Raw genomic sequence first — 17,686 nt, forward strand, 5'->3', positions numbered from 1 at the left:
CTAGCAGTAATCTATATGATTACATGACGCATCGCCTTGTATCAGGCTATAGACGGACGGTGCGGCCACTTTAAGCGAAACCACGCCCATTTCCCTTTAACGTGTAGACGGATCGCAGAGGCCGCTGAAGTCAGCTGACCGGAGAGCGCCGCCCGGAGTAACCTACAGCTGATCAGGCATGGTCCTAGTGATCCGGTGCTAGATGCTTCCTATATACAGAGACTACACCGAGAATCATCAGCAACATTTATAGAGCGCCAGCAAGTTCCGTAGCGATCATATAGGTAATGCTGTCCGACCAGCACAGACAATGGTTTAATGTGCAATTCTCCTGTGAGACTAAGGCTAGATTTGTACCAATTATTGCATAGTTCCCACAGCAAACGATTGTATCTATTAAACTCCTAAGTTGGTTTGCGGTTTTTCCAGTTTTCCACTTAGATTTACTTTACTAATGATTAAAGTAAATATTGATTCATAACCAATATCCTCAGTACATTTGCATTATTCTAATTCAGAATATCACAAAAGGTATATTTTGAATTGAAATATGCTGTAAATCTGTAATAAGTTAAAGAAAGAGGTCTAATAAGAAAATAGACTTGCAAAATAATGCTGTGTTTAAGTCTTGTATCAGACTAGCCTTTTTCAGTGGGATCCATTAAACATAATGTATCATATTTATATCTGTCTTACTTCTGATGAAATTATAGCTATTGTTATGTGGTGTGCTGCTTGTAAAATGTTTGAAGGTTTTTGTTTTGTTTATCTCCCAATTGGGAAGCTTTAAAAGAAGTTTGACCATTTTGATTGGTCAGTACTTCTTATATGTGTGTGGGCAGATTGAATAATCATGACTTGTCAGCTTTTGATTGTTCTCTGTGTGTACAAATTGTTCAATGAAAAGATCATTTGTTAAAATAACTTTCATTTAACATTTTATAGATGTGTTTTTCTTTGCCCATTGCTTGGAGCTATGTGTATTGCTGTATATGTGGCCATAATTAACAAATTATGCAATCTCTTTTCTTGCTCCATTTATCACATTTATGCTGATAAGATTTGTGGGGTATTGTGCGTGCACATATTCAAGAAAAAGATTCTCTAGAAAGGGAAAATTTGTATAATATACACTCCCACCAGCTCTGGGCAACAAAGCACTTTCTGCGTCTATGGTAGTTATGCAAGTTGTTTTATACAGAACGCCGGACACACATGACCAAGATGCTCAGTGTACGCTGGGAAATGGATATGTGGAAGGCAAATTTCAAATGATTCTGCGTAGCATTGCCTCCACATGCACTTCTAGAAGGTTGTGAGCGAACTTACACAATGAGTATCCTTACCAATTCTCTGAAATAAATGGTATTTGCATACACAAAAACAGAAAGAAATGATAGTGCAGTCTGTATGACCCAGTGCATCAAAACATCAAAAAGACATATAGCTTAAATGTCCATAAATGATCCCATGTGCAATAGTGTTACACGGTACCCTGATTTCCACTCGTGACACCTCCCTTATGGGTATGTGCTTACTCAAACTCAGCTGTAATCTCGCTCTTAGACAATGAGTTGATCTCCTCTCGTCATCAGACTCCCCACTGACGATCTTCCTCACTCAAAAATGAAAGAAGCATATCTAGCATATTACCCTTTATTAAAACAATGAGGGTAAAAACATAAAAATGAACTTCAGATAATTAAAACCAACGCGTTTCGACTTATAAACAAAAGTCTTTTTCAAGGTAATATGTAACCGGCCGTGTCCTCCTTTTATATCCATATGCGGTATGACGGTGATCTCAAAACTTTTTCACAGCTACATTTGATGGCATATATTACATTATTGGAATTGCAAGTTATGAACTGCTCTATATGAATCTCTTTGTTGTTAAGAGATAAAGTGGACGTTTTATTATGTTCCATTTTGCAAGTCCTACATGCTACACACTGTGCACACATTGTCTATATATGTTCCATACAGTTCCATATAAGATTTTGAATATATGTGTGCCAGTTAGCATGCGCATTGGACATCATCATTGATATATCCTTTGTCTCCTTTTTTGTTTACTTTGAGGAAAACATCCACCAGAAGGAGCTTGTGTCGTTGTTATGTTAGATGTTGTATATACCGGGTAGAGTTTGGATAGCGAATACCCTGTATTAGTCAGTTTAGCATGAGTAGGTTTATGGATGTTTCCACGACAACCAAGCCTCATAATGGAAAGGAGGACAAACCGGAAGTGTCATAAGGAGGAAGTATCCAAGCCTCGTTTTGAGATCACCGTCATACCGCATATGGATATAAAAGGAGGACATGGCCGGTTACATATTACCTTGAAAAAGACTTTTGTTTATAAGTCGAAACGCGTTGGTTTTAATTATCTGAGGACAGCGGGACCCGACAGAGTGTGAAAGACGGATGTCACTCGCGGCGGTGGGAGGATTCTGATGTCATATACTCATTTGTATGCGAATTCATCATCTTTATCTGGTACGGGTTCATTTTTATGTTTTTACCCTCATTGTTTTAATAAAGGGTAATATGCTAGATATGCTTCTTTCATTTTTGAGTGAGGAAGATCGTCAGTGGGGAGTCTGATGACGAGAGGAGATCAACTCATTGTCTAAGAGCGAGATTACAGCTGAGTTTGAGTAAGCACATACCCATAAGGGAGGTGTCACGAGTGGAAATCAGGGTGCCGTGTAACACTATTGCACATGGGATCATTTATGGACATTTAAGCTATATGTCTTTTTGATGTTTTGATGCACTGGGTCATACAGACTGCACTATCATTTCTTTCTGTTTTTGTGTATGCAAATACCATTTATTTCAGAGAATTGGTAAGGATAGTCATTGTGTAAGTTCGCTCACAACCTTCTAGAAGTGCATGTGGAGGCAATGCTACGCAGAATCATTTGAAATTTGCCTTCCACATATCCATTTCCCAGCATACACCTGGTGTGCGTGAAGGCAGTGCTATATGTAGGTATCCATCTGTTTTATATATGTTGTAATTTGAAGCATCAATGGGTCTTCAGGGAAACCTATTTGGCTGCAAACCTAGTGAAGCGCCACATCGGCAGTTGATTTGAGATTGACCAAGATGCTCAGTGTGACCATTGGCATGAGTGTCCAGTGTGACATGCACAAGTGGTCTGGTACATGGAATAAGCAGTCAGATCTTGGCTGGTGCCTGTTATTGTGATCATAAGGTGACTGCATATACACAGGGCCGGTGCAAAGTTTCTCGGCACCCTAGGCAAATTTTCAAACCACACACACCTACCTCTCGCACACCAGATAACCACTTTCCAGACCCTCACACACTTGTAAAGAAAAAGTGGTCTTTACAAGTGTACTGTCCCCCCTTCAGAACAATGCCCCCCTATATATTACAATGCCCCCTCTTGTAGCACAATGCCCCTCCTTGAAGCAAACTGTCCCCCATGTATCAAAATATCAGAAAGTCCTTGTGTGTTTGTGATCATTAGCCGGTAGGTAACATGGGGTACCATGCGATCTGTTCATTAAGCCCATACACTAAACAACTACATCTGTCTAATTTCCCCTATTATATTTAATATTGGAGACAGATTCAGTCCATAGGAAGGTTTGTTAAACAGATGAAATAATATGTGTGTTGCCTTGTGAACAAAATTCATTTTCATTTTGAGTCATTAATGTTGTAGTGTCTGCATAAAAAATGATTGTAACAGGAGCAATGGAAATTGGATGCTAAATAAAATCCTTGCTAAGGTCTGTTGTGACCTGTTGGTGAACTCTTCTTACAGTATGCACAGTCATGCGCTTTTTCTAATCTTGTCCATTAGTTCATTTTCCATTGTCTTTTTTTTTTTTTCCCTTTTTATAGGTTACACTGTATAGGGGTTTTGGTGCGCTCCATTTACCAGAAGCTTCAAAGCATCTGACAGTCGTAAGTAAATACATGTTTCCTTTATGCTGATGCTTTGAGAAATCTCAAATTTAACTCTATCTCTAAGGAGCCACTAAAAGTGGAAAAAATTGACCCTTCTAGGCTGCTCTAATGAAATGGCTGCCTATATTGTGTGTATGTGTCTTTAAGATGATTCTATAGCTAACTTTACCACCATTCCTATACTTAGAACACTAGTCTCCAATATCTCCACTGGAAGGCTCTGCTATCTCTTTACATACAGTATGTAGTGGTATTTTAGTCATTTTGAATCTTTCACAACTTGTTTGACATGTTTGCCATTCGAAGGCTAATAATCTTTATAATTGATAATCTAATGCAATGCTGGCTAGTTTTATCACATGTAATAAATGCAATCAGGGCCGGATTAAGGGAATGGAGGCCCCTAGGCTAAGGGCGCCTCCATTCCCCCGTGAGGCCCCCAATGTGAGCCACCCCCCGTCCTCCGTGAGGGCCCCCCTTCCCCCAAGCGCTTACCTGTCAGTCCAGTCCCCCGTCCCCGGCGCGCTGTAAGCTCCTTACTGAGGAGATCTCGCGAGAGTTCACTCGCGAGATCTCAGTAAGCAGAGTACTGAGCGCCGAGGACGGAGGACTGGACTGACAGTGCTCAGCAGCATTGATCGGGCTGGGGGCGCCCCCGGACCGATCAATAATGCTGCTGAGGACTTTGAAGGGCCCCCTGGATGCCCGAGGCCCCTGGGCTTTAGCCCAGTTAGACCTCGGGTTAATCCGGCCCTGCATGCAATGAGATTATGTGAATGCAGTTTCACTATGGAAGCAAGACCACATTCGTATAGTATTTCTACTCTCAAACAACGTTAAATATGAGCTATTACCTTTGTGGAGTCTCTGCGTATGCAGCTCAGCCTTCTCTCTATAAATAGTCACAACTGCCAGTCTTACTTGCTGTGTCCACTTGTGGAGTCTGTTGATGGCTGTCAGCTAATGTTGTTTCAAGTTTTACAGCATAGTAAAAAGTAAGTTACTTCTTGTGGAAGAAATGCTACTGAGAGAACTATTACAGTTCCATTATCTGGGGGAATTTCTACCAACACTAATAGAAAAACATGTAATCCCTTTTGGAGAATTGTAGCTAAAACTGGAAAAAAATTATATGTTGTATACTACTGTCAAACATAAATATCAATAATGTCTATACGTTTAAAATAGTGTCTCCTTAAGGTGAATTTCCACTCCACATATTTACACAGCAAGCCTTCAAATTGTCCCTCTTTTAGTCCAAAGATAATATATAGAGCTGTGGGATTACCCTGAAGTGTGATTTAGATGTGGTAATAGAATATTAAATAGCAACTAATAATATAATGCTCTAATTACGGGCAATAACGGAAACAAACAAATTCAATACTGCTTCTAATTGAAAACCATGCACTACACATTGTACCAGAGCAAAATGAGTTTAGTAGCCATAGTTCTTAGACTACTATGACTGTATACTTGATAAAATAATATTTCTTTAGCATATAAACATGCCCTGCTGTCCAGCATTTTAGCTGAATTATTTTTGGCTCCATATCTAGGACACAGAACAATTAGCAACAAAATACAATTACATTTTCCTAACCAAGTACAATATTTTTTTCCTCCTGTCTTACACAAAGTATGTGCTTACATTATTATTATTTCCTCTATCATAATAGATAATTCAACACAATAAAATATAACTTCAAATATATAATAAAACATATATGTGATAAACTGCGATTTTAACTCTGATCTTAAAAATCGCTTGTCATCTCTGGCGATTTGCTACGATGTCAAAGACTCCCTTGTTTAGCTAATTACCCTACTACCCACAGCCCACGGGGGAAGGAAGAGTCCTAGTTTTTTCAACACTGGGCTGGTTGTTCCTAGAGGGGGGCCCACTCGTTTTTTTTCGGGAGACCCCACTGCTTAGGGAATTCAGCCCAGCACTGAACAGCTTGGGGTTGGTTCTCATTATGGCAGGGGGACCCTTGTTATAGTGCCACCCACCCTGGGCTGGTTTGCCTAGTGCTGGTTGCGTGAAAATCGTGAGACCCTACGCAAATTTTTCCCTGCTTTTCACGCAACCAGCAGTAGGCTGGCAGCACTAGTGTTAATAGCACATTTTTATTTTTATTTTAATTTTATTTTTAAACTTTTCACAGACGCAGGGACCTCCAGCTATATAGTCAGACAGTGTAACAGTGATGTGTTTACTAATCATGCTGCTAGGATGCAGCGTGTTGTATCTTGCGATTTTCCAAGCAAACTCAGGAGAGTTATCGCAGCTTCATACATTTGAGACTTGTATAGCTAGAGTGGCAAACAGCCGGGACTTTGATCTCTATCGATTTTGTAAATAGCGATTTTGACAGAAACACATCTCTGGTGATTGAACAGCAAATCTCACTTTAATACATCTGTGAGATGAAACACCCGCAAGAAAATCCCTGGATTTTTAAAATCTGAGCTTGATACATTTACTCCCTGGTCTGTTTTTATAACTTTCAAACATCTTTGTGCATTATTATTTCTTATAAAATACAGCTTTTGACACATCTTCGTTTTGCTGACATACATGACTAGTATGCTCAATTTGTTCCCTACCAATTTAGTGATAGACCCACTGTCATACTGTAATACATATTCTGGAGAATATACTTACTGGGTTAATGAGTAAATATGAATGAGTTTTATTTTTTTAAAGAATATGTCAACCTTTATGGAATTTTTTATTTTGGTGATAGAAGTGAAAAATACACCCAGAGTGTCTATTTTTAAACTATAATCTATGTCCTATATCCAATTGTTAGACAGGGTCTCCGATGTTGTTCATCTAACATGTTTTAAAAATGTTTTTTCTAGAATTAGACTACGAAATAAAGCTTAGTCATCTGGCCGTTGTCAGTCTTTTGAGCTGAGCAGATTAAAAAGTTATTTGTGCTACTTCATTCAACCTGGTGATACAGAGTTTCTGATTCGCCAGGGGTCATAGATAGAGGACTGCATACGCACAGTTCACTGACTATGAAGAATCTGCAAGGCAGGTAAATGCCAGCTACACCACTTCTAGTGTGTCTGACCAACTGTTGGATATATATGACCGGTGTTTGAAAAATAGATCCTCTGGTCCTGTTTAGCACATTTAAACCACAATAAGAAACAACAATACACAAAGGTAGACATAGCTTTTTAGTTGTCAATTAATAGGAATTTCCGATCATGGTTATAAGATTCCTTACCAGTTGCATGGAAGTTATTTTTGCAGATGCCTCGGTCTGTGACACACATTGTGTCCTAACTTACTGGTTGAGATTCTCTGTGCAAAACACTTCAAATGATTACACAACCAGGTACCTCGCCTAATCTGTTGAAAACCTCATTCCGCTTGTGCGTCAGATAATCGTGATATGTTACTGTGCCGGAACTGTAACCTACACCTTATTTTTATTGACTAAAAATACAAGAAAGCCGATCTCCAGTTTCAAATGTGCATTGTCCATTTCCATCTAGCCTTCTCTTTCCTACCTGTTAAAAGCACATATGCTTCAATCCTTACCTTCTGAATATTGGATTTTCTGCTGTGTGCTCTCAGCATGAACTCTGTGATCTAGCTACGTTTGGTATGTGCATTATGACCACTCTCCTGGCCACTCATGCCTGAGTGGCCTCTGCTTTTCAAGAGCTAGCTATGATTCATGGCACTTCTATGTGATTGAGAAAACTTCTCAGTTAAATTATGTCACTTTGATCTGGCCATTGAAATCCACTGAAATAATGCACGCTGTTTTCTTTTTTATGTGCTATTCAGTCTTGTTATTCAAGGAAGACATTTCTATGCACACAAATACAAGTACAAGTTTTTGCACTTTTCACCATGCGCATTTACATGTGGGTCTGCAGTCCCACAAAAGTAGGCGCATCCCTGTTTTAAATGGGCCATTCCCAGCAGATGGACACATTTGTGCAAAACTAAACATTTCCGCGAGTCTGCATATTTTTCCGTTGGTAAGTGACCCTTAATGTATCCACCAAAAGTCAAATCAGGATTCAGATTTTAAAATGAACCCTAGGGGTTATTTACAAACCACAAAAATATGGACCTAAGCTGATTATTTTTGCAGATGTACCTACTTGTCCACTGAACACATTTCAAGGTACGTGCCCACTACCCAGTCTTTGGAACTGCCCCAGAAAATCAATCTACACCTTTCTTCTAAAATACTGTCTGGTTTAGAGTGATGATACGGGGTCCTTTAGATCACTCAGACCGATACCAGGTGCAGGTTCAACACCATTTTATTAGTATTAAAGGTGTACTTTAACACTGCACAGCAAAACCGCAAGCTTCATATATACAATACACGATAGCCCGGTAAGCAACAGCATCCTGCAGATGGCAGTTCAGTGTCTCTGGTCGTGTGATGGCAAAGTCCTTGGTAGCATCTCTCAATACATGGCATGACCCAGTTTACAGCCCACAACAGCCCGTGTCTCCTGACTTGGGATGTCGGCTCACATAAAGCACCATCACCAAAGGAACTTCGTGCTAACGAAACTTATATTCCTGCTAAGTACCCCTAATACATGAGTCCCTCAAACCGTGCTGACAAATGCCCCCCCCCCCCATCAGATGTTCTTCACTCTCTAGAGCGTACTTATTAATTAAGTTCTTCCATCTTATACTTGCCTCTCCTCCCCCAGCATATACACACAAAATAACCTATGTTGTACAGTTAAATAATTAACATAGTTTTTTTAAACAACATTCACATAACACAGGGACAAGCAAGGTTATGTGATTTAAACCTTGTAAAAAGAAAACGTGCAAATACTTACTTGCCCTGGAGTTCACTGTGGGTAATAGTCCACATCTTTTGTCTATTCACAATATGCTGACCTGGCCTCTAAATCTTATTACCTGTGACATTCCTTACACAGTGATACATTTACTATAGATATCAACATAAATTATCGGTTACAGATTTTATACAATGATGCCTTACTCCTAGAAAGTCAATGCGTTTAGGATATATCTACTTGCAGATTGTGAACGGCACGTTTTACCATTTTAACTATGTGACTTGTATCAGCCAACTATTAAATACATATTATCAAGTGCATAACTGTGTTAATAACATATGTTTACCTTAGAAATATGTCAACATTGGCATACTGTACATTCACAATATATATAGCAGCATTCATGATGCAACTTTAAAACACATGTACAGTATTAAACCACATTGGACCTCTGCATAATGTGGGTGCTAACAGCGCCAATGGTAGTGATGGAGTGGGACCAGGGCTATAAAATTCTATTAGCCTGACCTTTGTTTTTCTCACATTTTTATCTTAAATTACTCATAAGTAAGGGGACATTGGGACAGAGTTTTCGGTGGAAACTTTCAGGTTGCAAAGAGTTAAAGACTTGTGATCATAAAGTTCAAATATCAATCTTTTATTGCAAACAAGTGAAAAGATGATAATAAGGTACTTGGCTTAGATAGTTCTCTTAGTAATATGTTTAATCAGCAGTTATCTAGGACCACACTCTTTCTCTCAAGCTGGATAGACCAATGACTGACACCATTACAGACGGTCCAGGACAAGGCACCTTGTGTCGCAGCAAAACCATCTTTTATAGAAAGTAATATCCGGCACCCTTAGTTTTCTAACATATAAGGTATAAACATAATTAAGAACTTCTTATTGGTACAGCTATGAGTTAAGCTGGGTACACACTACACGGTTTTCATCCAATAATTGGCTCAATCAGCCGACATACGACCGCTTGTTCAAAAGTCGAGTCAGTGTGTGTAGTGACACGATGGTCGAAAATCTGCCCAAATGGATGATTGTCGCCTCATTTGGTTGGTCGTACCGTTTAATATTTTCGTTCCAATCTCGTTTCCGCTGTGTAGTGTGTATAAACTTCCGACCGATCCACAACAGTGAGTACGAAATTACAGTCATTGCTCACAACAACATGGCTGTAAAAAGTTGTTAAAGGGACGTCCACTCTTCCCTTTATTGTCCTAAACAAGGCTAGTGTGTATGCAGTCCATGGACCGAGCGATCGGACCATCGAACACATGTAAAATCGCTCGGCATAAAAAGTTGGTTGAAATTTCTGTAGTGTGTACCTAGCTTAACAGTTTCACTTATTCTACGCAAGTGCAATAGCAGTGACGTTACACTGGACTTTCCGCTACATGCGCAGTTAGAACTGGGACAACGCCTAGCTGATATATGTTTATAAACATATCCCGGCTTTGCCGTGGTTACTATAACATTTCATAATACACAATAAAAGTACAAAAACAATAAAATGGAGTTCAGCAGGTATTTTGCTTGGCCTGTCACACAATTATTGTTACACACTTTCATGTGTTTGATTGTTTTTATCTCATCGGTTGCTTTTTTGCAAAACTGCAGGCGGAAAGTGCAGCATGCTGCCATTGGCGTACTCTTGAACGGCTGTGTGCCTTCTCCGCCATAGTACCTTCTTACAATAAAATGTAATTCTCGAAAACAAAATTACTTTTTTTTTGCACTAATCTACACCCATCAATGAATGCCTCCAATCTTCCCAACCCCTCAGATCAGACATACTATGGACCCCCCCCTTCCCACCCAGATTACACCATCTTGGTCCGCAAATCCATGCTCTTATTGGTAAATGCAGTACATTTGGGCAAAAATATGTGCCTGACTTGCCAGATGACAATTTGCTCTTTAGATCTGTACCCTTGCATACTTATACCTTGTATAGGAGCCATACGGTGTTAGGTTCAATGTCCATGCTTCACGGACAGTCACCTAGACAAAAAGATTAAGGGCTACATTTACTAAACTGCGGGTTTGAAAAAGTGGGGATGTTGCCTATAGCAACCAATGAGATTCTAGCTTTCATTTATTTAGTACCTTCTACGAAATGACAGCTAGGATCTGATTGGTTGCTATAGGCAACATCCCCACTTTTTCAAACCTGCAGCTTAGTAAATCTAGCCCTAAGTATTCATTTTAGAACATTTAAAATAATGGTTCATGAAAATTTGTCTGTGACTGGCATGCATGCCTCAAGAGGATACTGAACTCAGGACTACTTCACACCACCTGATTATGATTCTTTCCTGGAAATTGAACAAGCTTTCCTGTTTTATGAACACAGATTATTTCTTGCCATTGTATCTGAATTTTATTTGTAAAATATTATTGATTGGCATTTTAAAAATGTAGAATAACAGAAAATATAGTTATATTGTACTTATCAGTGATGTAAAACCATTATTTCACATTAATATATCGCAGGCTGTGTGTTACGGAGCTGAATAATATACATGAAATGGTGCTTTTAGATCTTTTTTTTGTTTGAATAAAAAAGTAAATGCAAACATAACACTACTAAGCGTCTTAAGACACTAAAGGTAATGATATTCCTCAACCACCATCTTAATCTCCCTAGATTACCCTATTACCATCCTCTACACAGCTAACGCAAGACAACAACCCTCTGACCAACATTGCCACACACACAGCCCACTCAGTACTTTTACCTTTGCATTCAAGCTGGTCCATTGTGCAATATGATGTAGCACATGCCCTTGTGTTTCTAACTCCCATTGTCCTATAGATTGTAAGCTTGCGAGCAGGGTTCTTTTACCTCTCTGTCTGTATGTATTCCAGTATTGTCTTATTAATGTTTGTTCCCAATTGTAAAGCGCTACGGAATTTGCTGGCGCTATATAAATTGATGATGATGATGTTGACCTTCCTCTATTTCAGGGAATTGACTAAGGCCCCTAACCCACTGTGTTTTCAAAATACGTGGTTTTTACTATTTGTTTTCTTTTTTTAAACGTTTATTTGACTGTGGACTTCTAGCATATAAAAGGATGCTATTTAGTTCTTGTTTTTCCTGTATGCATCCGTGTTTTGTCAGGAATAGATTTTCGGCTTTTTTTTGTTTATTTTTTATTTTTTTTGCAGCTGTGAAAACTGCCTTAACTTAGTCTGGATAAAATGACCTTGGTTTATGGGATTTGTTTCACATTAGGCTAATTAGTTTCACATATTTACTAAGTAAAACAACCATTTATGTTTTTTAAGGAACCATGAAAAAGTGGTGTAAGACAAAAAATTGCAAATGTCATGGCAATCTGCAGTTGACCATAGTAGTTTATTGTATTAAACAGTTTGTTCCAGAATGTAAATTGGCTACATATGGTAACCGTTCAATGAAAAATACATCTGTACAGTAAATTAAAATATTTACTTAAAGAAAGTGAAACCTCATCCTTATTTCTGTTTTATATGATTAAACCTGACATTTATACTGTATTTACTGTAAGTAGTGTCACTCTTGCATTATCAAAACGTGAATTACTGTACTGAATTTTAGCAACAAACCAGAATATTACTACTGTACAGCGCAATGACAGAATGTTGTATCTAGTTATACGTACATGTGAGACTACAAAGCACTAGGACATGTTCCTAGGCTCTAAGATTGCCTGTAGTGTAGTGAAACTAGCCATTCGAGTTATATTTACAGTTCCTAGTGCTACCAGAAATTGCACAATGTAGTAACCCGTAAACAATCAGCTTAGCTTTCTTGTAGGTTTCTCTGTCCTACTAGTGACATGATTTGAGTGTGACTACTTTAATTATGCTTATACTTCCTCTTGTCTCACATGACCTTCCTCCAGGAAGGAGAGATTGATCATTGAAGGAAGCAAGTCAAAAAAATAAGCGAGGCAGCTATGACAGAGAAGGTATAAAACATCAGTATGTATGGAATATCTTTTGGATATAAAACTAATTTTGGGCTCTTAAACTCATAGGATGCCCCTAACTCTTCCACAATGGTTTATGACTGCCACATCTGTAAGTCAAAGAGCAATCAACCTCCCATTATTCTCGGGTCTTCCAACTTTAGAGACAGATCGGAGCTACACTACTGAGGAAGTTGACGTGAGTATGAATATCCTTTGTTAATATGCCTTTGCATGATTAAGCAATACATACTATAGTAATATTGTGGGTTGTTTTGTTTTGTTTTTGTTTTTCTGTGTATTTTTATGGCTGATATTTTATAGCCATGCTATTGATGTGTGTGCGTCTTACTGTATATATTGAAATAGTTTGGAATATAGTGGACACCCGCACGAAAATACAGCTTGTTAGCTGCTGTACGCATGGAATTGCACAAATGCAATGATTTGTGCTTGGGCACGTAGGTTTGCTGCCATATTTACAGGGGAGTAGAAGTTAAGAGGTGAAGTTGGCAGAGTGAAGGTGGTCCCACTGAAGTACGGAATAGACAGACTGGTGTGCCATGTTTTATGTGGGGCAGTGTAGAAAAGAGATTTAATTTTCTAAGATTATTATAATGCTATCCCTACCCCATTTGTCTAATTATAACAAACTGGCTGGGTTGGGGGATTCCCTTGGGCTGAGTCACTGGGCTAACTGCATTTATTTTTCTTTAAAATGCTCCTAATAGGCTGATCCCCTCCCACCCCTGGGCTAAAATTTGCCAGCTAGGTCCTGATGACAAGGGTGGTGTGCAGAAAAGCGTCAGCTGAAGATTTTTGGGGGCAGGTGTGGGGACGTGCTCAGCTTTTCCATGTATCTGCTCCTGAGTGTGTAGAGGAGGTGTTAGCAGTGACGTGCGCTTCAGACCATTGAGGCACACAGGTGCAAAACCAAGGTGCTTTGTGGTGCGCTTCCTCAACGAGCACCAGTGTCTTTTTGTGTGCAAATATGGTCAGCAGTTGCTTCCATGTATTTAGCTTGAAAAAAGCATAAGTTATGACACCGCTTGTCTCGCGTGAGCTGTAATTTTTGCACAAAGATTTTTTTTATTTTTTATTATTTAATCAGAATAAGTGTTTTAACTATGCTTTTGTGCAGCTGGAGTTATTTGGAGTAACCTGTCCCACCAGCTGTCCTCGGGGAGTGCCAAGCTAGTTTTTATTTTCTCTGTGTTAGTGTGTGTGCATCTGCCTGTAACACATTTCCTTGTCGCTTGACAATTGCTCATCGTTCTGCCTATTATTGAAGTGTGAAATATCACACTGCCCTTTCATGTCCTCATATTGTACATTGCTACTTTACATATAGGTTGAGGTGAATGAAACATCGTAATACATTATTATCAAATAATTTTTTACAATCCTCTTCTTATTTGAAACTGTAATTTCTTTTGTTTGCTTTCCCTTCCCCCCCGTAGTGTCAGAAGGTGGGGTCGTTAAATGCCTCCGATCGCTGTGCCTTCATCAAGAACACACCAGATTGCAATGACACTGATGGATACATTGGTTACCTGGATGTGGCGTTCTGCCGCTTTCCTCCACAACTATTCCCCCTTGCTATCTTCCTGTATGTAAGTACATCTGTATGGTAGCCAGGATGCGCAAAGTAGTAGTGCACCAATCAAACACTAGTATGGCTAGGAGTTTAGGCAAGTTCAGATGGCAGAAAGTGTGTGTGTAAGAAAAGTATTCTGTGCCATGATTTTCTGATCCTCTGATTTTACTGTTCATGTTGTGCCGCTGAAGGTACACATTTCAGAGAGCGTTCCAGCCAGTAGTATTACAGGAGTTCTTTTCATATGGGAAGAAACATTACAACAGCATGAGCAACAAGTAAATTGGGTAAACAAAAAATCACAAACAAACGAACCACAGACATGGTGCATTTATTTAAAGACCAACCTCCCCCTCAGCGGAGTTTGTCCCCATGAGCAAACATTTTCCTGGGGAGTGGCCCTCTACAATCACTGTTTGAACAGAATGAGGAACTGACATCTTCTGAGGTGCTGGAGAAGTGGAGCTGCCAGATTGTATTGATATTGTTGTCAATAGGGAGGGTGCACTAACGGTAGCTTTGCTGCAAATAATGTAAAAACAGAGTTCTCTTTGTAAGTGTATAACAAAACCTGGTAGGGTGCTAGCCAGAGTTTTGGAGCCAAGATATTTCCTCACACTATTAAAGACTAGAAGGGTGCTGTCTTACATGATCTTCGTGCTTTGCATGGAAGCATTGTCTAGGACTATCCGTTCAAATCTTAATATCGGGGGCCTCAGGATTGGCACAAAGGAATTCAAGTTGGTGCTTTTTGCCGACAACCTGTTAGCGAGAATAGCCAGTCATGTTACAACGCTTCCATTGTTGATGAAGAATTTAAGATGTTTGGATAATTGTCCAACTGTAAGATCAGAAGATGGCTGGTGAGAATAGGCTGCAGCACTTATAAGATCTCGAATTCAGGCAGGAAAAATGTGTGTTTAAGCAGCCAGCACTTCTGTGCTATTGTATTATTTCTTAGACAATAAAGTAATTGGTTATGTACATATGTGTATGTAAGCTACAGGGCTGGATAAGCTTACTATAAACTGAGAGAAGTGAATTGGAAAGTGTTGGAAGAAATATTGAGTCAAGAAGTGACAATTTGGAACAATTGTACAGTTTTAAATAAAGTTATACAGTTGTTAAGAAACCTCTGACATATATTCATTGTCAAAAGTTAGGTAAATTCTGTGTCATGTCAGACTTGTGACTTTACCCTGCAGCTTTGGTAAAAAGTATTACCTCCCCACTCCATTAAAGAATATTAATGCTCTACACACATCCTTATTTTTATTTTACTTTTAACCATTTAAAAAAAAACAACAAAAAAAAATCATCACAAACCTTAAACTTCAGATAACTGTGGACACCATGCAGCAAGTGAACACCTAGCAATGAACCTGTGCCTTTGTATGATCAGACATCCAACAGACCATTGGCTAGGGAACAGTCCAACCATCTCTAGCAAATCTGGGAGGGCAACCGTTTTTAAAATATTTTGACTTTGTAGCTCCTAAAGCACTTTAAATACAAATAAGGCAGAAAGTCTTACAAAGTCATCAGAAGTAAGTATGGTCTTTATTGCATGCACATCAGATGTGGACACTTCTCCAGCAGAGAAGTGTCCTTGTGCAGAGTACTAGCTTTTATACCTTTTAACAACATCTGCTACACTGTATTGATCTTTACTCTTATTTACAGTTTCCTAATATGGTGAACAAGTTTCTAATTCACATTGGCTACCGTAAGATAAAACATAACACACATCAACATTGTTTAAAGCATATGTGGTGGCATCGTAAATCTCCCTTCACCTTATTATGCTTGACCTTTCTTAAACCTAAATGTAAATAAGTTTGTCCTTCTGTCACTAAGGCTGGGTACGCACTACAGAAGTTTGCTCCAGATGTGTTATCTATAACAATTTTACCAGTGACTGGTTTGAGGGGGGGGGGATATACTGATCAGCATGCCTATTTATATGTACACACTAGAGATGTGCGCTGACCCTCGTGTTTCTGTTTCGATACCGGTGTCTTTTCTAGCCCAACTACGTGTTTCGGCTATTCTACCGGTTTTGTCGATCTATCACAAAAGTTTTGGATCTGGATTTAATGAAAATTTGTGAAAAATAGGTAAAATAAGGTTATTTTGAGCTGTTTTGCGCCTATATTACTATTTATAGCATTAACATTAATATCCAGTCTATTTTGTAATGATCCCTTCACAACAGTCCCAATTTTCACCAGTCTTGGCCAAAGTCTGCAGCGAGCTGTCTTTAATGAAGGATTTTTAAACTTTGCCATCATTGCATTTGTTTTCTCTGATTCAATAGCAAAAATAGACAGAATAGTGTTGATATCTCCCATTCATTGCACACAAACCTCCTTCACAAGTTCAGACTTATTATTACTGTAATTGAGTAAATAAATAACCACATGGACAACAATGTAAACTTGGGAAAAGGTCACAATTATTATTTAAACAAAAATGGTGGCGGAGAGAGCAATGAAAGTCAGATAACAACTAATAGCAAACCCAAACAGTTAAAGGTGAGATTGCTATTACACCACTGGTCCCAGGATATAATCCTTTACGATGTTACGGCTTCCTAATAACTGTCACAAGCTTTTGGAATTAGCAGGAGAGGTCTTCACCTACAGAAGCCGCCTTTCCTGTAGAATTGGACATACTCACAGGTACTAGGATGCCCCCAGGACTTAACTCAACGTAGTAAAAGCTTATGAGCAGGAATCTGTAACTCAGACGTATCCAATCAAGAGGCTGCAATAATTTAATTACAGCCATGTGCTCCGGCTGCCTGTCAGTAGCCGGGACGCAGCGGCAGTGTGAGACGTCCCCTTTGCCCTGGCATCAGAGTGAGTACACCCCTTCTTGGGGGACTGTCTCTACTGCATGTCTCGGGCAGTCCCCTGTACCTCGGGGTTGGACAAAGCTTACCCCAGGGTACTTATATTTTGTTCCTTCTCTCCCTCCCACATAAATGTTTACGAGTCCCCTAGTTTAATTCAGAAGGGCAGCATTACAGCACAGATGTACCTCACTCCAAGGACAATGCCATCTTTACTTGTGCCATTTAACATTGTGCCCTCCCATCATCTTTGAAATGTCTAGTAATGCCACTGTCTGTAGTTGTCCACTGCTTTCTTAATGAATGATTTTCTAAATCTGCCACCGGTGCATTTGCTTTCTCCAATTCAATTCTAAAAATAAATACCTATAATGTACAGTTCTCTAACTCCATCAGATAGCATAAATCATCATTCATATCTCCATGTATACATGTATTCTTTGCCAGGTCCAAAATATGTCCTGTTCATTTCTCTGAATGTGAACTTTCAATTGCATTGTCAAGAC

General features: G+C 39.2%; 1 protein-coding gene across 1 annotated transcript in view; it reads left to right on the plus strand.

The window, feature by feature from the left end:
• The first annotated feature begins 85 nt into the window (after nt 1-85).
• SLC8B1 (solute carrier family 8 member B1) overlaps nt 86-17,686 on the plus strand; it is a 32,665-nt gene continuing 15,064 nt past the window's right edge. Inside the window, exons 1-4 of the mRNA XM_075213936.1 lie at nt 86-284; nt 3,884-3,946; nt 12,799-12,928; nt 14,190-14,342. Coding sequence (XP_075070037.1) covers nt 12,800-12,928; nt 14,190-14,342 — 282 coding nt within the window. The 5' untranslated portion in view covers nt 86-284; nt 3,884-3,946; nt 12,799. The remainder of the gene's footprint in view (nt 285-3,883; nt 3,947-12,798; nt 12,929-14,189; nt 14,343-17,686) is intronic.

This window comes from Mixophyes fleayi, chromosome 1 (genome assembly GCF_038048845.1).
Source record: "Mixophyes fleayi isolate aMixFle1 chromosome 1, aMixFle1.hap1, whole genome shotgun sequence".
NCBI lineage: Eukaryota > Metazoa > Chordata > Amphibia > Anura > Limnodynastidae > Mixophyes > Mixophyes fleayi.